The sequence below is a fragment of the Eschrichtius robustus genome, chromosome 3 (assembly GCF_028021215.1).
Source record: "Eschrichtius robustus isolate mEscRob2 chromosome 3, mEscRob2.pri, whole genome shotgun sequence".
Lineage (NCBI taxonomy): Eukaryota > Metazoa > Chordata > Mammalia > Artiodactyla > Eschrichtiidae > Eschrichtius > Eschrichtius robustus.
This window is the reverse complement of record NC_090826.1, coordinates 66,964,554-66,986,661: the sequence shown is the minus strand read 5'-3', so window position 1 is coordinate 66,986,661 and position 22,108 is coordinate 66,964,554. Positions and strand designations below refer to the sequence as shown.

The following is a 22,108-nucleotide window of genomic DNA, read 5'->3' as shown; positions in this document are numbered from 1 at the left end:
CATATTTCTTTATATCACCATGACCTCCACTCTAAATATGTAATAATCTTTCCCCCAGTCATTTGTACATTTGTAAAAATATGTTCTTTTCTTCTAGTTTTGAGATATAATTGGCATACAGCACTGTATAATTTTAAGGTTTACAGCATAATGATTTGACTTACATAAATCATGAAATGATTACAATACATTTAAGGAACATCCACCATCTCATATAGACACAAAATAAAAGAAAAAGGAAAACAATAATTTTTTCTTGTGATAAGAAATCTTAGGATTTACTCTCTTAATAACTTTCATAAATAACATGCAGCAGTGTTATTGATATTAATCATATTGTATATTATATCCCTAGTGCTTATTTATTTTATAACTGGAAGTTTGTACCTTTAATCAACTTTAACCCCTCTTCCACCCCCCACCTCTGGCAACCACAGATCTGATCTCTTTTTCTATGAGTTTATTTGCTTGTTTGAACTATAATTGACCTACAACACTATGTTAGTTCCAGGTGTGCAATATAGTGATTCGATATTTCTATACATTTTGAAATGATCACCACAAGTCTATTTACCATCTGTCATCACACAAAAATATTATAGAATTATTGACTATATTCCCCATGCTGTGCATTTCATACCTGTGACTCATTTATTTTGTAACTGTAAGTTTGTACCTCTTAATCTCCCTCACCTATTTCTTTCCAGCCCCCACCCATCTCCCCTCAATCACCTGTTTGTTCTCTGTATCTATGATTCTGGTTCTGTTTTGTTATGTTTGTTCATTTGTTTTGTTTGTTAGATTCTACATGTGAGTAAAATCATATGGTTTTCATCTTTCTCTGTCTGACATCACTTAGTATAAAACCCTCCAGGTCCATTCATGTTGTCACAAATGGCAAGATTTCATTCTTTCTTTATGGCTGAGTAATATTCCATTATATATATTTACTGCATCTTCTTTATCCATACATCTATCGATGGGCACTTAGTTGCTCTCATATCTTGGCTATTGTAAATAATGCTGCAATGAGCATAGAGGTCCATATATCTTTTCAAATTAGTGTTTTTGTTTTCTTTGGAGATGTACTCAACAGTGAAATTGCTGGATTGTGTGGTAGTTCTATTTTCAATTGTTTGAGGAACTGCTATACTGTTTTCCATGGTGGCAACACCAGTTAACATTCCCATCAACAGTTCACCAGAGTTCCCAATTTTCCACATCCTTGCCAACACTTGTTATTTGTTGTACTTTTATTATAACCATTTCATCAGGTATGAGGTGATATCTCATTGTGGTTTTGATTTGCATTTCCCTGATAATTAGTGATGTTGAGTGTATTTTCATGTGTCTGTTGGCCATCTGTATGTGTTCTTTGAAAAAATGTCTATTCAGGTCCTTTGTCCATTTTTAAATTGGGTTGTTTGTTTTTTTGATGTTGAGTTGTATGGGTTCTTTGTATAATTTGGATATCAACCCCTTATCAGATATATCGTTTACAAATATCTTCTCCCATTCAGTAGGTGGCTTTTTCATTTTGTTGGTAATTTTCTTTGCTGTGCAAACGCTTTTTAATTTGATGTAATCCCATTTGTTTATTTTTGCTTTTGTTTCCCTTGTCTGAGGAGACATATCCAAAAATATATATATATTGCTAAGACTGATATCAAAGAGTGTACTCCCTATGCTTTCTTCCAGAGGTTTTATGGTTTCAGGTCTTACATTTAAGTCTTTAATCCATTTTGAGTTTATTTTTATATATGGTGTGAGAAAGTAGTCCCATTTTATTCTTTGCATATAGTGGTCTAGTTTTCCCAACACCATTTATTGAAAAGGCTGTCTTTTCCCCATTGTATATTCTTGCCTTCTTTGTCATAGATTAATTGACCGTATAAATATAGGTTCATTTCTGCGCTCTCTATTCTGTTCCATTGATCTGTGTGTGTCTGTTTTTATGCCAGTACCATACTGTTTTGATTTCTAAAGCTTTGTAGTATAGTTTGAAATCAGGGAGCATGATACCACCAGCTTTGTTCTTCTTTCTCCAGATTGTTTTTGCTCTTCATGGTTTTTGTGTTTCCATACAAATTTCAGAATGATTTGTTCTGGTTCTGTGAAAAATGCCATTGGTATTTCGCTAGGGATTGCATTGAATCTGTAGATTGCCTTGGGTAGTGTGGTCATTTTAATAATATTAATTCTTCCAATCCATGAGCATGGTATATCTTTGCATCTGTTTGTGCCATCTTCAAGTTAATTCATCAGTGTCTTGTAGTTTTCTGAGTACAGGTCTTTTACCTCCTTATTTAAATTTATTCCTAGGTATTTTATTCTTTCTGATACAATTGTAAGTGGGATTGTTTTCTTAATTTCTCTTTCTAATAGTTTGTTGTTAGTGTATAGAAATGAAACAGAGATCTGTATATTAATTTTGTTTCCTGAAACTTTACTGAATTCATTTATTAGTTCTAATTTTTTTTTTTTTTGGTGGCAACTTTAGGATTTTCTATGTATAGCATCATGTCATCTGCAAACAGTGACAGTTTTACTTCTTCTTTCCAGTTTGGATTCCCTTTATTTTATTGTTTTCTTATCTAATGCTGTGGCTATGACTTTCAATACTATGTTGAGTAAAAGTGGTGAGAGGGGGGATCCTTGTCTTGTTCCTGATCTTAGAGGAAATGCTTTCAGCTTTTCACTGTTGAGTATAATGTTGGCTGTAGGTTTGTCATGTATGGACTTATTATGTTGAAGTATGTCTTTTCTATACCCACTTTGTTGAGAGTTTCAACAGGATAACTTCTCATAGTCTTTCTTAACCCTTTCATCTTGGTTTTCCTTGAAAAAGCAACTCCATTTGATTATTCCTGGCTGAATTCATTTTCTCATGCTATACACTAGATTTATTACAACTTTTAAAATTTTGGTCAGTTTGGTCCATGATCAATCCTGACATAGGAAAATATGGAAGTTTTGATAATAACATCAAGATGGAAAACTGAGGCACCACTAGTCTGCCCTCTTCTTTTGACTATTTGGAATTCACATATCTTCTCTCGGATTCATGAGTCACTTTTATGTGGAACCTTTTTTACTTCTTCTAGGTAGAGATGAAGAGGTAGGTAGCCCAAAATAACCCTGCCTATAGTTATTTACAGGATTTTGCAATCCCCTTTCATTGAGGAATTTGCTTCTAACCAACGGAATATCTCAACATTGAAAGGATATCATGCTCATGATTAGATTATAACTTTAATCTTACTAGCAGACTCTTTCCATTGGTGACTTTGATGAAGCAAGTTGTCATGTTGTGAGCTGCCCTGTGGAGAGGCTCACATGGCAAGGAACTAAGAGCAGTCTCCAGCTAACAGCCATCAAGAAACTAAATTTAGCCAACAATTACATGAACTTGGAATTGGATCCTCCCGCAGTTGAGCTTTCAGATGAGATGCCAGCCCTGGTTGACACTTTGATTGTAGCTTTGTTAGAGACCCTAAAGAAGAGGACCCAGATAAGCCATGCCTTAATTCCTGACTCACAGGAATTGTGATATAATAAATGTGTGTTGTTGTAAGCAACTAAGTTTGTGGTAGTTTGTCTCATAGCAATAGGTAACTAATAGAGATGTTCTTTGTGCTTTTGTGATATTCTATACACATTTCTGTCATAGCACTTATCACATTTTATTCTTCATTATACAGATGACTCCCAAATTTATATCTTTATATTAGATCTATCTCCTGAGCTTCATATATAGAACTTCACTTCCATGTCCTATACACATGTCAAACTAACCACGTCTACTAAACTTAATTCATCTCCAATTGCTTCTTCTACTATATTTCCTAGCATAGATAGTAGTATCAACATCTGCCCAATTGTTCAAGCCAAAAACTTGTGAATTGTCCTTGATTTCTCTTCCCTCTCTGTGATGCTTTTAAACAACAAATCAGATATACTCCTGTGTTTAAAATCTTTCTATGCTTTCCATGTGTTAGTCTCATAATAAAGTTAAAATTTCTTATGACAACCTGTAAAGACTTATGTGGTCTGACCTCTGATTAAACTGCTTATCTATCTCTTACCACCACCTTCCACCTCTCACCCCTGTGGTTTTTCTCCAACCAGCCATAGTAAACTTCTTTTAGATTCTTGAACTTGTCATGCTTTCTCTCTTCATTATGACTTTCTGCATTACGCTGTTCCTTGTCCATGCTTATCTTCTTCATACCCCTTTTACTCAGTTTGCTTCCACTCATCTTATTGATCTCAACTTAAATTCACTTTTATCAGAAAGCCTGCCTTGATAATTCCCTTGTCTAACCTCTTGTCTGTGTTAGGATTCCCTCTGTCATCACCCCCAAAGCACCTGTATTCTTCCTGTCCCAGCACTTATCCAATTGTTTATAAAAGCCTTTTAATTTGTTTGTCTCTATCATTACACTATAAACTCCATAAAGGCAAGAACTATGTCAAATTTTTTCACCAAAGAGTCCCTCGTGCCTAGTAGAGTGTTCAGTTTTAATTGATATTTCCTGTTCACTGTAATGTTGAGCACATTTTAAAGAGTTTACTGGCCATTTGTATATCTTTCCTTGTGAGGCATATGTTCAAATTGTCCATTTTAAATTCAGATTTTTTTATTATTTAGTTGTAAGAATTCTTTATATATTCAGAATATGAGTCCTTTGCAAATATTTTCTCCTCTCTGTGGCTTATATTTTCATTTTCTTAATAGTGTCTTTTTAAAAAGGTATAAATTTGATTAATCTCATTTATTAATATTTTTTCTTTTATGATTTTTGTATCCTAGGAATCTTTACCTAACCCAAAGTCATGAATATTTTATACTTTGTTTTCTTCTAGAATTTTTTTTTTTAATCTTCTATGCTTAGACCAATCACCCTTTTCAGGTTAATTTTTTTGCATGGTGTGAAGTAAGAAATGAGATTCATTTTTTCCATGTAGATATCCAGCTTTTTCAACCCCATATGTTGAAAAGACTATACTTTTTCCATTAAATTACTTTGGCATCTCTATGAAAATCAATTGACCAAAATATGTGGATCTTTTTTGTAAGTGTGGACTCAGTGACCATAGTTCATGAGAACTGGGTAGCCCGTCCAGCTGAATATATAATGGAGAAGAAGAACCATTAGAAAAGAATGTAAGATTTCCACAGAGATTGAAAAGAGACGTGGAAAATTACTCATTTATGATTTTGAAACTACCTCTCCCCTCTCCCCACTCAAGGTAACTCACCTACCACACAGGAGAGTAATTTTTCCTGTAATAGGTCACTTCTAGAGAAACATAAGTAGGTTACTTAGGTCGTGAAATCTATTTAATCACATGAAAAAGTGTGATTTTTCATTAGATTTTCCTTGGAAGTTGTAGACAACAGGTGAAAATCAGGTCAGGTGCATGTTATGATTTTTGTTTTCTCAGTCTGTTTCTTAGCCCTGCTTAAGTCTCCAAGTGGATGCATATAGCTATCATGACATTAGAAAATTTTCATTCAAGCTCAGTAGATATGTATAGATAAAGCCATCATAAGAAAAAGCATAATCAGGGTAATTCACATTCATGGTCACTCCTAAAGCTGAGAGTGAATGCATATAGAGAATAATAACACAAGACTAACTGATCTACATGGATAAAAGGGATAAAATGGATCCATATTTACACCTACATTTGTTTCACATCCTATGCTATTTAAATTCACAGCTTACTTTTAACTGTCCTTTAAAGGTGCAATTTGTTCAATGAATACATTTAAAAATAGTACCAGAGACTTCTCTGGGGTTCCCCTAGCAGATTTCAGAGAAGATATTTGCATTTTACTGTATCGTGGACATTTTTATTTCATTTTTCAAAAATAGACCCTACATTTTCAAATAAACATCGCTATTCTACAAGATACTACTGTCAGGAAGCCTCATCTTGTTTTAGATGAAAGCGTCTTTATGTCTTGGTGGCTATCTCCTGTATTAACCATTTCCAAAAGGCATTGCTAATAGAAGTTCAAGATGAACTTTCTGACATCTAACATGTGCTGTGTCATCTGGAGAGTTCGAATCACCCTATAGGTATATTTGAACATTACTTGCACATATAATGTAATGACAATTTTTATATCTGAATCATCATTTCCTTATACTTCTTATTTTTCTGTATAACATATGATATTTTTTGTTTGCAACATTCTTCTGTTTATTACCTTGTTCTGGGCCATCTTGTAATTACTGGAAATTTTGATTTATCTTTCTAGCTCTTCAGTAAACTCCATGAAGATAAATACTACAGCCTACCCATCTCTGTATTTTCCAAAGCTCTAATGAAGTACCATGAATTTGGGTATATTCAATGTATATTTGTTGAAATAATATTTTTGTATAGATATTAATAAAGACCAGGACTAATTCTATAGTTATATACTAATTATATTATCAAACTTTCACTCTAGTTACATTGACAGGAACACACTTAAGCTTATGGCTTATCCAAGTCTCAGTAATGAGAAGACAGGTTTGACAGTGTAGGATGATTAAAATGCTTAATGTTCAATTAGCCTTCTTGGATTAAGTCTAGTAAAGGAAAAGGCAGGTTATTTAAAGTTGTATTATGGAGAATATTATTTTACAAAAATCTTAAGAAGGCAATTTGAAAAGGGCATTGATGGCTCAAAACTTAAAATATCCAAGGCAACATTTTGAAACTACAAAGATCAGATAAAAGGATTATAAATATACTGAAAGTGAGTGGTACAGACTAGAAAACTGAAAAATGTAGCTAAACTCAATTTGAAGAATTTATTTAATCTAGCAGTAATAGGAAAAGGTGGACAATATAAATGACTCCTAAATCTACAGTGATATCCATTGTCATAAATTACAAACATGAGGAATGCTATGATACTAAATGTAATTTTCTTGAGTCATTACATTTCAAAGACATAGCACAATAGCAAGTATATAAAAATATGGATATATGAAATGTGAACAAATTTCCCCCACTGGGAAGCAAAGGAAATTATGGCTCCTTGTGAAGCATTACAAGAATGAAGTCAGTAATAGGCAGTTGTAAAGCTGGGGGTGGTGGTGTGTGTGTGTGTACCTGCCAGCAATTGAATGTGTCCCCAGAATTCAGGAACCAACTCTGAACATGAATTCCGTGAAATTTGCCATCATCAGAAATAACTTGTTTTAAAAGATGGCTTCTGAATACACTGCTGGTAAAGAAAAGGGCTCCCAAAGCTCAGCCATTTTAGGCTTATTTTTTCAGAGCTTCAGTGTGAAATCTTCCCACATGGAGTTGCCTCCTATTTCACAGAACGTGTGCTTTGAAGGGAGTCTGGGGGTGGGGCCAGTACGTCCAACTTTCTATCTAATTGCATGAAACACTGAACGAGGGGATGATCTGATCTCTCTGAGAATATTTCACACAGATTCAGCCTAAAAATCCACACTTTACTTTTGGACTCTTCTGAATGTCCTCCTGAGATATATTCTGACATTTCATTCATTGACTCTAGCTCTGTCCAATGGAGCCACAGAGTTTAACAATAATTTCACACCTCCATTAATGCCTTTTAAATGTTTGGATTTAGTTCTCCTTTAAACGTTCTTTCAAACTAGATAAATGTTTTCAATTCCAGGTATAATATGACTTCCAGTTCCCAAGTGATCCTGGTCCCTCTCTTTTGAATGGATTCTTATTTGTCTGTATCTTTAAAGTGTTGTGACTCCCACTGCGATAGAAAAATGGACATAATATTGGAAGAGATAGTTCATGAAAGAAAAAATATAAAGTGTCGAAAAATATGCAAAAATGTTTAACTTCCATGGTAAGCAATTAAATGCTAATTAAAGCAAGAAAACCTTTCTTGCATATGTAAAATTGGCAAAGATGAAAAAAACCCACCAATTTTTGGCAAGGATGCAGAGAAGCAGGCACCACTGTATGTTGGAACAATAAAAGAAAAAAATCAGAGGAGTGTTCAAAAATTCATGAACAAACTTGTTTATCATATAGAAAAAAATGACAGTGGAGGAATGGATAAATAGATTATGGCACAATGTAGCAATAGAAAATGTTGTAGGATAATTTAGTGACATTGGAAAAATGCTTGTGATTTCTTATTAAGGAGCAAAACAGGCTATAAAATAGCATATTTTATATTTATGTAATTTAACTATTATCTATAGAAAAGTACCAGATAAATACCAAGCAGTTTGATAATGAGTGTCATACCTTTCTCTCTTCTCAATGTTTTTGATGGTGAAAATGTACTACTTCGGGCTTCCCTGGTGGTGCAGTGGTTGAGAATCTGCCTGCCAATGCAGGGAACACGGGTTCGAGCCGTGGTCTGGGAAGATCCCACATGCCGTGGAGCAACTGGGCCCGTGAGCCACAACTACTGAGCCTGCGCGTCTGGAGCCTGTGCTCCGCAACAAGAGAGGCTGCGATAGTGAGAGGCCCGTGCACCGCAATGAAGAGTGGCCCCCGCTGGCCGCAACTAGAGAAAGCTCTCGCACAGAAACGAAGACCCAACACAACTAAAAATAAATAAATTTAAAAAAAAAATGTACTACTTGTCCAATCAGAAATCGAGTAAAAACGAGTTATAAAAATACTCCCAGAAGTGGTCTGATTAATCCTGAACCTCCCTACTTGTTCTTAGACTCTCCTAGCATCTTAGGTCATAGTGATCTTTGAAATTGCTACGTCTCATATTAGATTGCTCTAAAACCTCCAAATATTTTTCACAAGTACTGCAGTTAAGTCATGCTCCTGTCTTCTTTGAACCAAAGTTCCTGTCTTTACATTTGTTCCTGTCAAATTTCATTTGGTTTCATTGAACCCATATGTTGGGCTGTTGAATGCTTTCTTTTTTTTTTTTGCTTCTTCTATTGTTTCATATTGAACAACCACCCACAGCTCTACATGATCGACAGATGCATTTGCATGGTAATAATGTCCTCATGCAACATTAATGCCCTTTTATCCATCAAAGATTGTAGAGTATGCCCTTTTTTACTAGAGATGAAACCCATTACAACCAGCATCACCAAAAGACATGTTGGACAAGCCATTTTCATTTGAAGTAAAACTGCCACTGAAGATGGAAGACCATTCTAAGTTAATTTCATTGTAGGTGTTTTACTTCTGGGGAAGTTCAGGCATTTGGATGAAAATAATTTTGGAAGATCATATAGATTTTTGAGTGATTTCATAAGCATAGAAAACAGTATATTTGAAAAGTTTTACCAAGGGTAGATTCAAGAACTCTTAACAGTGCATGGTGTAAGATGCTAGTGGTATACACTGTATACTTGTATTATTCAAGAATTTTAGCCATGGGATGGGGGATAGTGAGAACCTCATTTTATCCTTGCAAAGCAACTTAAGATATTCTTATCACCAGTTACAACTGTTAGAAATTGAAACCTTTGTCATTTACCAACCAGGAGCTATAGTTTCTTGCCCTTAAAAGGAATTTCACATTGACCTGGAGGAAGGTAAACACTGGCAGGTTCTTTTCTCTAATTATTTTGTTTTTAGTCTCAACTAATCTGTCTCAATAGACAGACTAAGAAAATTTCTATGCTAACATGCAAAGCATTTTTTCCCAAGACAGCACTTTCCTATTAAATGAGAAAGAACTCTAGGATGTGAATACAATTGCTGTTAGGAGTAAAGGATTTCTAGATATCTTACAGAAAATAATATCAAAGAATAGAAAGTATTGGGAAGGGAAGAGAAATGTCGGGAGAGAGTATGAGGGGCTTCTCTCCGTGAGAATACACCCTGTGCTGTTTTGGTGATGGACAATACTTATGGCCTATTTGGACCTTTTTCCTTGAACAAGTTCATATGCCAGTGTGAACAGAGAAAGGGAGGAGGGTATGAAAGAGATATTTGTCATTTTAAAATATGAGAACTAGCAGTTTCATTTTTTTTTTTTTACTTTAAAATATCATTGCAGCACTGCATAGACCTGAAGACCAAGGGAAAATTGAAAAGGGAGGCTAATCTTTGCAAAGGAAATAGGTACCCAAAAAAGATGGGATGATCAGAGGCAAGGATCAGTCTATATTACTTTAACCACAGATCATTAAGACATTCAAAGTCATGTTTCTTCTACCGTTGGTAAATGCTTAGAAGTGTTTCTTACTTACTAGTTTCTCATCTCACATTTCTCTGCTAAAGGAAATCATATCCTCTCTTGGCATAATAAGATCTAAAACAGCATTTTGCTCCCTAGTTTATTTTGTTTGAGGTGTGGGTACTGACATCCATGTAGAGCAGTTTTTTTTCTTGTGTTCTTGATAAGGATTATGAACATAAATGAGTCATCCATATAGCTGCACAAAACTGAGTGATTTTTTTTTTTAAGCCTATATATCATCATGACTAAGAATATTATGGCAGAGACTGCTAAATGTTCAGCAAGCCCTTTTTGTTTTCCTCTTGGGCACACAGACAACATTGCCAGGTCACATGACTGAGCCTGGCCAGTAGAATGTGGGTGGAATTATGCACACCACTTCTGGACTTGCCTGAAAAACAAGTTCCCCATGCTTTCCCTATTAGCAGGCTACATAGGGAGGTCTCTAAGGATGCTGTGGTGGGCAAAGCCACATGATGGAAGGAGCCTGTGTCTCTGAGTCATCCTCGGAGACAAGCTGGTTAGAGAGGAGCATCTATAGGGGACTCATGTTTTAGAGAGAAACAAACCTTATTTTGTTAAGCCACTGAAATTTGGGGGGGGGTTGGTTACATCTATTAGCCTATTGCAACCAGGTATTGATTCTAGGTCAAATTGCCTGGGTTCAAAACCTCATTCTAGGGCTTCCATGGTGGCAAATTGGTTAAGAATCTGCCTGCCAATGCAGGGGACACGGGTTCGAGCCCTGGTCAGGGAAGATCCCACATGCCGCAGAGCAACTAAGCCCACGTGCCACAACTACTGAAGCCCACGTGCCTAGAGCCCGTGCTCCACAACAAGAGAAGCCATGGCAATGAGAAGCCTGTACACCGCAAGGAAGAGTAGCCCCCGCTCGCCGCAACTAGAGAAAGCCCGAGCGCAGCAATGAAGACCCACTGAAGCCAAAAATAAAATAAATAAATAAAACAAATTTATAAAAAAAAAAAAAACCTCATTCTATCCCTAGCTGGCCAAACTTGAACAAGTTACTTAAATTCTCTGTGATTCAGTTTTCTCGTATGTGAAATGGTGATAGTAACATTACATACCTCACAGAGCATTTGAGGTGACTGAATGAGGTATAACAGCCCTTTAATAAACCTGACATACTGACATACTTCTTCTTCTTTAGTTAGTTACTTTATTACCAGAAAGACTCTCATTTTAAGATCATATCCAAATAGGGGTCTCTTACAGAGTTTGGTGGAGAACTGTAAGCTAATTTATAAAATGAGAAACTATCCATATATTGATGTTCAACTGCAAGCGTGCTGAGTTCTCTAGAAGAAAATAAGGGAGAATGGGAGGAGTGAAAGGAGGAAAGGAAGGAAGTAATGAAAGAGGGAGGGAGAAAAGAACGAAGACCTCTCTATTTTAAGCAGCTTATGTACTAACCCAACTTTGCTAATAGATCTGACACAGCAAGATAGGAAATCTACTTCAGCATCAGATAGTTAATGTAGACAACGCAAATTCTGGAGGCTGACCAACATTTTCTCTTGCCATTGTCTGCAGTAGTATCCTAGACATCTTTCTGCCTTGGATATTGAATATATTGAATCTGTTTCTCTCCCCAGCCCACTGCCGCCCAACTTTTTTTTTTTTTTCCCTTCAATGACATATACTCTCTGGCTTTGTTCACCTCTCCTCATTTATCTTGTTGTAAAAGTAAACCAAACTGAAATATACCAGTAGTCCATTGCCACTTAGTAAGCTTTATTCTAAGGCATGATGCCTATAAATAAAGCAATATGATGCCAGGGGAAAATAAAACCTCACCAAATTCACAACTGTGCATTTACAGTTTCTTCTATAAATAGATGAAGATTACAGGTTTTTTAAGTGAATGAAAGACTACAGCAAAAATTGTGTGAATTTGGAAAAATGAGTGAAGCATAAAATATACTGTATGTAATAGAAATGGGTTTTCCTCAGTAGCAATGACAACAAAGTTAAACACAGGGAAATGAGCGCTTTGTAGGTTAGGTAACAAGGAACCATGAAATGCCCTGCTTTTGGTCCCTTTGGAGTTTCTTAGAAGAAACTGCTCACTATGTAGGCAAATATATGAATTTAGCAGTTGGTTATTTTATTTGTCAAGATGTTCTTCACTTTTATGAAAGTGAACTTCTATTTTTCTGAAGTCTCCAAGGCAGGAAAAAAAGGAGACATATCTGTGGAGAAAGAAGAGTTTTTTACTCCATAAACAAATTGTGCCTATTCTGAAAAGAAAAAAAAACAAAGTAGAGAACTAAAAAAAATGACGTTTTCTGCAATGTTACAATGCCCAAGGACAGTTCTGATTTGATGCCTTAGCAATTTACATGGAATTTTACTCTAGTGGTTTCTATAAGATTCAGCAAAAACAAGCAACAGGACAATATGCTAACTCTGAGCCACAGCAGCCATTTCAGAACCTAGTGCATATATTTCAAAATTCTCCTCTTCTAACAGTATCACATGAATGGGCTGTAAAGAAAAAGCCCTTTCAATCTTCATGGTGATTGAGTCTTGTGGGGCATTTGATTTACCTTCCAGAGAGTATGTGGGCTCAAAATCATGTGTAGTACAAACATGAGCATGATACCAAAGGTAACATTTCACCTACCAGTGCAGATGAATTATTTCACTAACCCAGGCAGCTGAATTGGTTCCAGGATGAGGGCAGTTAGGCTCTGGGGATAATTCAACAACAGGACCTGCCAGTTACACCAGGCAACCTCCATACTCAGCAGCTCTTAGGACTATCAGTGGCTTCATCGTCCTCAATAACAAAAGAAGAAACTGACTTTTACATACTTTAAGCTAATCCTAGAATCTTATGATAATGGAACATGGCCCAGTATAAGCAACAAACATAGATGATAGAGCATATCAACAATTACTGAGATATTACTTCAATTATGCAAATATTTCTATACTTTAGTATAGAAATTTCTCAGATCGTGAGTAGAATCAACATTAATTGGAGCTCTTGGTTTCCAGGAATAGACTCTTCCAATGAGTCACTTATGCATTTTCCAGCTACTATTCTGTGCTAAAACGAACAACGTAGTGGAAAAAGTATTAAAAAAGGAGACATGAGATAAGAATTTAAGTCTCAGTACTTCCATTCGTCTGTTTTATAGCCACCAGCAAGTCACTCCACCTCTACCGGTCAATTTCCTGAACTCCAAGATGCAGGAGTTGGGTTGTTTGGTCTCTGAAGCCCCTTGCAGTTTTACAAGTCAAGACAATTTATAAAGGCTAGCACTGGCTCCTTCAGTCATGGGATCTATGTAAACTATTAAAATGATGAGGTCTTGCCTCTTAAAACTACAGTTAAGGGAAAAGCATTTTTCCCCCTTGGCCCTGGGACTATAAATCATTTATTATGCTAAGACATGCAGACAACTGACACTGGACAGCAGAGTTTGTTCTTTGCATCTGACATGCCACATTAAACACTAGATGGGTATGTTGTTTTAAAAAAAGGTGAACCATCTGATTATATTTTCTTGCTTATTGAAATTAAACTGAGCTTATAATTAACATCCAATTAACAGCACCAGGCGAAGTACTTTAGTGTTGTTTTTTTCCTAAGGAAGTAATGAGTGATTCTCTTCTAGTGGCTTTATACTTCTGGAAAGGTCAGCAAAGTCCCCAATTCAGACTCTTGCTCCCACATCAGCTGATCCGTTCCAAATCCTCAAAGAGCAATCTCCTTATATAATTTTCTCTTTTCCACAGTGGTCAGCGTTCTCTAGCCATATAATAAAAATCATGCAAATCTGAGTTTGCTTACGGTAAAGACAGGCTTATTTGAATAGGGGGACCGATGTTCATTCACATCAGTGCGAATGGAGCTTGACGCGCTGTTTTTCGATGTGACTTTAGCTGAGCTGCAATCAGCAGAGGCTACGATACAGATTGCTATACTTCCAGGTCTGATTTGTGACAACTGTGGCGTCTAATTGTGTCCTCAGTTCTAGATTTAGCAGCTTCTCTAGCTTTATTCTTTTGGCCAGCCACTGAATATGATTTTATGTGCTCTTAGCAATCAGTACATTTAATCTGGATTTTCTTTTTTATTCAGGATTCAAAATGTAACCCCACAAATTTCAGATAAAGTCTAAAACAGATTTTCTGTGATTTATACACATCAGTGAGAAATATAGGATTGCATGTATATCTTTATACACAAACACACACACACACACACACACACACACACAAGGACTCTATGTGCATACATACAAATGTCCTCCCAAATTGTTTTTTCTTTGATAGGTTTGATAACAATGTAAAATCACATATTCTAAAAGGTTTCTAATTCACATTACCAACATAACAATATAAATAATTAGTACTTATCACTAGGCTAACTTAGAAAGGATTCAAACATTCATTTTAAAACCCCTTTAAAATTTTCTTGCTTTTTATCAAGGATTCTGCAGAATTAAAAATAATGTTTACTTACTTTATTATCTTTAGCTTGCATATTTTTATGTTGATTTCAGAAAATTTCCATTTTCCGTAGTCCATTTGCCTAGAGCCTTGGATGCTATTGAAATATTTTTATTTTTCCAGATATTACTTAACTTCTGGGATGTATACATATCAGTGATGAATGAGTTAAATTTTCCAATGTTTAGGTGCTGGATGAAATCTCTTTCAGTTGCTAGAAAATGGACCAGAAAGTTGCACTACAAAGGTCTCTCCTTGAATTGCTCCTTTACCATTCCCTTCTCTATCAGTAAATCTTAGATGGAAAATTTCTCAACATGGGAGAAATTAGACTTTATATTTCCACTTTATATTTCCACATTAGGAAGCTGAGGGTAAAGAAGAACAGGAAATGGAACCAGAGAACGTTAAGAACGCAGAGAAAAATAAGTCATGTGATTCTATCAAAATGATGATGACACTGGGAGTCATTCAATTAGGTCTCCACGTTAAGAATAATCTGGTTTTTGTTTCCCAATTTTAGAAAAAAAGAGATAAGAGACAACAATAAAAAGTGTAGAGTTGGGGTTTAGTTAAGGAAAAAAAGGGAAGGGAGGGAAGGGGAGGCCCCCCTTACCACTCCAAAGGAAACACTGCCTATTCTACACACACCTACCGTCATAGAGTGAGGGATGCAGGGCTCTGCAAAAGTCTCCATCAGAGAGCACGACGGTGAAGTAGGAGAGCAAGGATGTTTTCCAAAGTTTCTCATTAGCAAGGGCTAAAACAAATAGGGTTGGTCCTCCATTTACCAGGAAACTAAATAAATTACATTATGTCATTCCCTGAAACACTCTGATAACCAAGCTTCCTTTTTATTTAAAAGTGGAACTTCTGTACCACAACAAGGGGGAAGAACAGTCTGTATTACAATTTTGACATTTTCATCTGTTTATTTTTCTTTGAGTGGGCATTTCTATCCATCATTAGCTCACAAAAACTAGCAAACGTAGAACTGAAAATCACATAAGGAAGCAACAAAAGAATAACAACGATAATAGTTCCAACAATGGAAGTGGCACTTGGTCATTTTTATGGATGTGAATATTGAGGTATTAAAATGGCAGAAAAGAGCAGGAAAGAGGCTTTTGTCCAAGACGGACCATTTTCAAGTTAGCCTATCATGGGACTTAGCGCTGGTGGAGACCTGGAAAGGGGTCCCAAGGTGAACTGCATCATCACTTCCAGCCTCCAAAACAGGCTGTAAGTCAAGCCCAGCTTTTGTCTTTTGAATCATTGGTAAGGATGTTTTTGGTCTCTCAGCTACTCTCTCAGCAAATCAACCCTCTAATATTTAATGAGCAATGAATATGTGGAGAACAAAGTAATCCTAAGATGGGGACGAGAAACTGTATTTCTTTGCTTTTATTTCTTCCTGTCGTCTCTGCTACCTCATCTTTTCCCCACCTAAATAGAGCCACGAAAAAAAAAATCAAAAGTACTTTTGTTCACAGGATTCCTAGTTTATGGCCAGGGCCATCCTTGGGATACTTTTTGCATAATCCTGATATAATACATTGTATTTGGCACTGAAATCAATTGGTTACTAGTCTACATAACCTCTATTCTATACAAATATTAGCAAGGGGAGCAGTCTGGAATATATCGTAGCAATTAACAAATTAGAGATCATCTGCTAATATGTCAGAATGCATAGGCAATAGCCTGATGGGGAGGTCACGGGCATCACACGGAACAGCATATGTGAAAGGACTCTACATGACAAAGCACTTTGGACATCAAGGTCATTATTATTGTTGTTATTATGGTATAGCAACTGATACAGTTTGGGGAAAATAAACCCCAAGAAGGCAAAAGCTCTGGTCAGATTAAATACAAGGAATCATTTCCTCTCCATGTCTAACAGTTGGCACTTGGCAATGATAATGAAATGTGTGGAGAGACACATCTTGGGCCTATAAAATAGAAATTTGAATATACAAATATATATTATGAAGTATGGTAGGATACAAATTGATGTAAAAATATGCTTTGCTTTCCCTGTTTCATGATTTTAAAAAGCATAAAATTTTGTGTTGTTGGATGTTGAAGCACAGTTAGTAAACCCTTTTGGTTATGTTTTAAGAATGTTTTCACAGTCTATGTTACTACAGTGTTGGTATCTTACTTGTTAAATAGCTTTCTGAAATATTTAGCACTCAACCAAAAATAACTAAACATTAATACAGATCATTCTGGTAATATGTTTAGTTATATTTTGGGGGGTAGTAAGAATGGAGTGACGAGAGTAGAAATTCAAAAAGATTTGCTAGTTAGCCCATTTTGAATGAAGTGTTTGAGATAGTCAAGTGATCCTGGTGGGTAGGATGTCCATATCTTCCTGGTGAATTAGGAAATGGCCTGAGGCTTTAGCTGTAGGAGGTACTGTAGGAAGATGGTAAGTCAGGAAGAGATTCCTTTCCTGCCCACAGGCCAACTAGTTACTGTGGCAAGACCCTTGTACCCAGAAAGCATTTCTTGGGTCAGTGTTTGACAATCCACCATTCTTCAAGATGGTGGAGCTGCTCAGGTTCAACAGACAGCAGAGTCAATAACCTTGCCCCATGAGACCAAATCCCAGGGCTTGTGGAAGTTACGCACTGTCCAAGAATCCTGGGCAACTATCTTGAAGGATAATCTTCCCATTTCTTAGGTCACTCTTGTCATGTTACTGGCCTTTATTTCAATTCCAGTTAGATTATAAAGTGCACTATGAAATGTTGAACCTTCAGAAAGAACGTAATGAGCACAACTACCCTCCACGAAGTCCCAAGTTCAAATTACTGGCGGAATCACCGTCCATATCTGAGAATGTGCAGAACTTGATCATCACTGTTGTTGTCTTTATCTTCACCAGCATCAGCATCATTAGCATCACAGTTGCAGTATCATGATCATGTCAAGTGGTGTGGCAAGGTCAGAAAAGCCAACATCAAGACACTGTCCAGTTTGGGTGTGTAAATATTATCCTGTGTTTCTTGGCCCATTTAGCAAACACTTTCTTTTCAGTGATAAACCTATGCCCCCCATATGGGGCATGTTCATGAAGAAAATATTCATCACATTCGTCTCTTCCTTGTTCATAGTAATGGTAGGGGACTTTCCTATATCCTTCTGTCCTAGAAAAGAAATAAAGAAAAGGAGAGAAAGACTGAGATGAAGAATGACGTATTCATTTACAAGACTCCATTATGTGCCCAGTAAATGCATTTACTTGCAAACCCATGCATGATTCTTGTCCATGAACTCAGTTAAAAGCTATTATACATAAACGCTTTTAGGAAGACATACCAGATCCTTAGTGCTTTAATAAATTAAATAAAATTTATATATCACACCAATTACATGCAAAAATATAGCTATCCTTTGAAGGAGGAAATGGTGTATAATGGAAACAAACTTTGGATAACCTGATTGCTCTTGCAGAGCTTGAAGAAGCTTAGTGATTTTTCAGAGTAAGATATTTGGTTCATCTGTGCTCCATTATGCTTATAGTTAGGGTAGAAATATTTGATTATGAAGATTGTGGCTTAGTTACCATTTGGACAATATGATTAAAACACTCTCTGAATTATATTGTGCCAATTGTTGGTAGGGAAATATATTTCATTACCTTCATGAAGCATGGAACGTTTGTTTTATTATCTACTTAGAAGCTATCCCACCAGTAGGAATATACTGTGGATAAACATACCCATTTTAAATAAGGATCTGGCAGATTACTCACTTAGTAGTGAAATACAATTTCCAGGAATTCTCATTAAGGTATCAGCTTCTCTGAGGCTTCAGGACATTTTGTCCTTCAAGGTCAAATACAACCATTGAGTAGATAGCCATCTATCAACCATCAGAGCAGCAGAAATGACAAACCTGCTTTGCAAATTAAATAACCACTGAACTTGTTCTGTATTTCCAAGCCACAAGTCCCTGTTATGCCTCAGACTAAGGGAAAAATGTTCCTTCTGACATTTGACATTAGACTGTGGTAAATATCTTTCTTTTTTATCATCCCTAAAAGTCACAACTTGATGCACTGACGATAAAATGTCATGTCAGCAAAGAATGCTGGGAAATAATTGTTGCTTTATCTGTTTCTCAGATTTATGATATTAAAATGAATTGTGATATTTTGACAACATATCAGAATTGGAGATGCATAAAAATAATTTCCTGTGATCTTACTTGCAATAGGTGTCATTTATCATCCCGTAGACGTGAATGCCATAACAGGCATCCATGGCCAGAATGAAGGTAAACCACCCCGTGCTGAGATAAGAGCCAGACTGGACTCTGTAGGCGGAACAAAAACAAACAATGACAAACAAAACAAAACAACACAGAAGACATACACAGAGCAACAGCAAAGTGTGATGAGAAACGGGCAACATTTTATCAAAAACATAGCCCTTGTTATCAGGAAAAAACATAAGGAAGCTTGACAATCTGTCAAAGATACACACTTATTTCGAATTATCTCTGAATAATTTATAGGCATGCTCTCACTCTTAGTACCTTAAGCCTAGAAGCTACGTTGTCTGGAAGAGAAGCCAAATGGTGAATATCTGGAGTCAAATAACCCTGCTCCCTTTAGGTGAAGAATAATTTATTTGATTTCCCGTAAGACACAAATTAGTACTGTAGATCAGAGGACAGGTTTTCTAAAGTTGCTTGGAGCCCTGATGGGAGCTGAGTGATAATGGTGTTATCTTACTTACCTGGACATGTCACTTTCTCTGAGGCTTGCTAAGTGAAAATTGGATGCAGTGCAGGTGAATGACTTGGTCTGTGAAAGCATCTGAAAATTTTCCTTCACTGTTTTCCAGGCATCATGAGACGAAATTTTTCCTTTGTAAGACCTATCATACCAATCTCTTTAATACGCTGTTACTGAACACCACACCTACTCTGTGCCCCTCACTGTTGTAGATGCCGTGGATGCAGTAATTATCACAAAAACCAAGGCTTTTGTCTTCCTGCAGGCCAGAGGATTGGATCTGGAGGTGACTGTATTATAAAGGTTGATCAGGGAAGGCCTTTTTGATAACAGAAGCAAAGATCTGGGAAAAAAGGGGGTGGGAGAGGGTGAATGGGAAGAAACCGTGTAAGCCATGCTGGAAAGGCAGCCTCACGTGGGTAGCCTTTCAACCCCCTCTTGGTCACATAAGAATGGGCCTTGGGCCCGGAACACTTCCTTACCAAGGAGTTCTCACAGCCTGTGCTGGACTTATCACCTTGTGTGTGAATATCTTTCTCTGTTTCACACTCAACCTGTACGCGTTTGCTTAAGCACATGGCTAACCTCACTGCTATATCCATCTCCTTTAAAAAGGGGATGGGGTCTTTTGTTCTGTGGCACAGGAGGGTTGCACGCAGGCCAAGAGCTTGTGTCAGCTGCTGGGAGGGACCTGCTGGCTGTGGGGGACCAATGCCCACTATTAGAGCTGACCTTCCTCTATCTCTTCTCTGTGCGAGGATAGCATTTTTCCATCCAGTGCTTGACTGTGTTGTGTTTTCTTTTGTGACTCCAATACCAAGATACGGTGGGCAGAAGTGTTTGGACTTCTACTCCTGGTGATAAGCGACAGATGCCCCTTGCTCAACAGACCATATGAGAGAAGAGTGTCCCAGGAAGTGTTCCATCTCACAAATATGAGGAAGTATGCTTGGTATGTTTAAGGAAGAGGCGGGAAGTACAGTAACTGAAGGGGGAGAGTAATTAGATAAGTGCTGATTGGAGGATTCTGTCAAGTTCCAACTGGTTCAAGGGAATATTTGATCTCCATATTTGTCTTTAGCCAAGACAACACAATCCATCCAAAACAGATGACTGCCTATCTGCTTAAAACTTTCCCCGTAGGGGCATCTGGGTCACCCAGGTTGTTTGGCAACTGTGTAGCACCACCGTCTTAAAAAGACTACGTTTCCTATCTTCCATCTAGATGTCTTGGTAAACTAGAACATGGCCGGCTCTTCTCCTCCAAACCAACACTTCACCACTGGTACAGCACTCCAGCCAGTAGCTGTTCCCACTGATGTCCAATATCCTTGCTGCAGTTCTCCAGGACCAAGCCATCAGTGTGCTACAATTAGGACCCTGAATCCTTTGATTCCTTTTTTTGAAACAGGCACCACGTGGTGTCAAATCACTTAAAACAGGCAAGCATTTCAGACTCACAGTGGGGGTTGATAACCGGATTTTTAACCTTTATTTTCATCGACTTTGGTTGATTTGGAAGGAGAAACAGACCCAGAGCATTTATATCCACCCCCTCTGCCTATTTGTCACTGAGTCTGAAATGCCGCTATGTAAATTGACTTCCTTTGTATCTCCTGGTGTGTCTTCTAAATGGAAAACATTCCAGAAACAGGATCACATTAAGTTACACGCACTTTCCTCTGTGGTAGGAACACTAGCAGCACCATGGGTTAGGAGCAGGTGCCAAATGGGTGGGAAGACATACCACAGGGAGGCGAAGACACAAAAGAGCAACTTGGCTTAGAATAGAATGGAACCTGCAGTCAATCCTGCTTTCTGGGGTCTGAGGAGGAGCAGCAAGGATGGGAACTGCTTAAAGCACCATCTGCTTAAAAAGTCATTTGAAAATTGGGAGAGATCAGAAGAACAGGGTCTTGACTAAAAGCTCCCAAATCGAAACTAGAACTTTTATCTATGTACTGATTTTTTCCAGTTATTATTCCTGCTGAATTGTATTTTTCCCCCTCTTCTTGCCTTTTCCTTCTACTTCTTCTACCTTCCAATCCTCTCTATCCTTCTTCATTACTAGGCTGACCAAGCACTAGTAGAGATCACTAAAAATTACAGCATCTATTTGCACATGATGAGAAAAGACAGGTCTCACATATTCACCCATTTATTCATTTTTTTCAACAAACTTTCATTGTGATCCTATTATATGCCACTGACTCTGCTAGGAGCTGGTGACGAATATGGGATATTTTCTTAAAGAGCACACGGTCTAGTGGAGGGAGGCACACATGTTAACACATTTAGTCACAATCAGTGTAACAAAGTGGAGTTTCCGAGTCAGTACCAAGTGCAGTACAGAACAGAAGTGAGGATGTCTGGTTTCCCATTCCAGCTGTGCCACTACTCAAATGTCAAGCTTTGGACAACTTATTTGGCCTCTTTGGGTCATCTTTGTTTCCTTGTCTCTAAAGTGAGATAGTTCAACTAGTCCTATCTAAGGTTTCTTCTAATTTTAAAATCAAATGATTCTGCAGTCATCACCTTCAGTGGTCAATCTGTTTTATTCTTTAACCATTTGGCAGTTCCATGTTCCATGTGTGTTTGATGGGTAATTAACAAGCATATTAATTGATCAGGTCACATTTAATGCACACCTGTGTGATGGGCATGCCACTAAATGCCTGGGGTGTATATAGAAAGGGTAT

At 37.1% G+C, this 22,108-nt stretch overlaps 1 protein-coding gene across 1 annotated transcript in view; it reads right to left on the bottom strand.

Annotated features, from left to right (window-relative positions):
• Positions 1 to 16,839: 16,839 nt before the first annotated feature.
• The window catches only part of ST6GALNAC3 (ST6 N-acetylgalactosaminide alpha-2,6-sialyltransferase 3), a 550,540-nt gene continuing 545,271 nt past the window's right edge, over positions 16,840 to 22,108 (bottom strand). The window contains exons 4-5 of the mRNA XM_068538027.1: positions 18,878 to 18,985; positions 16,840 to 17,814 (exon numbers count right to left, since the gene is read on the bottom strand). Of these exons, the coding sequence (XP_068394128.1) occupies positions 17,628 to 17,814; positions 18,878 to 18,985 (295 nt within the window). The 3' untranslated portion in view covers positions 16,840 to 17,627. The remainder of the gene's footprint in view (positions 17,815 to 18,877; positions 18,986 to 22,108) is intronic.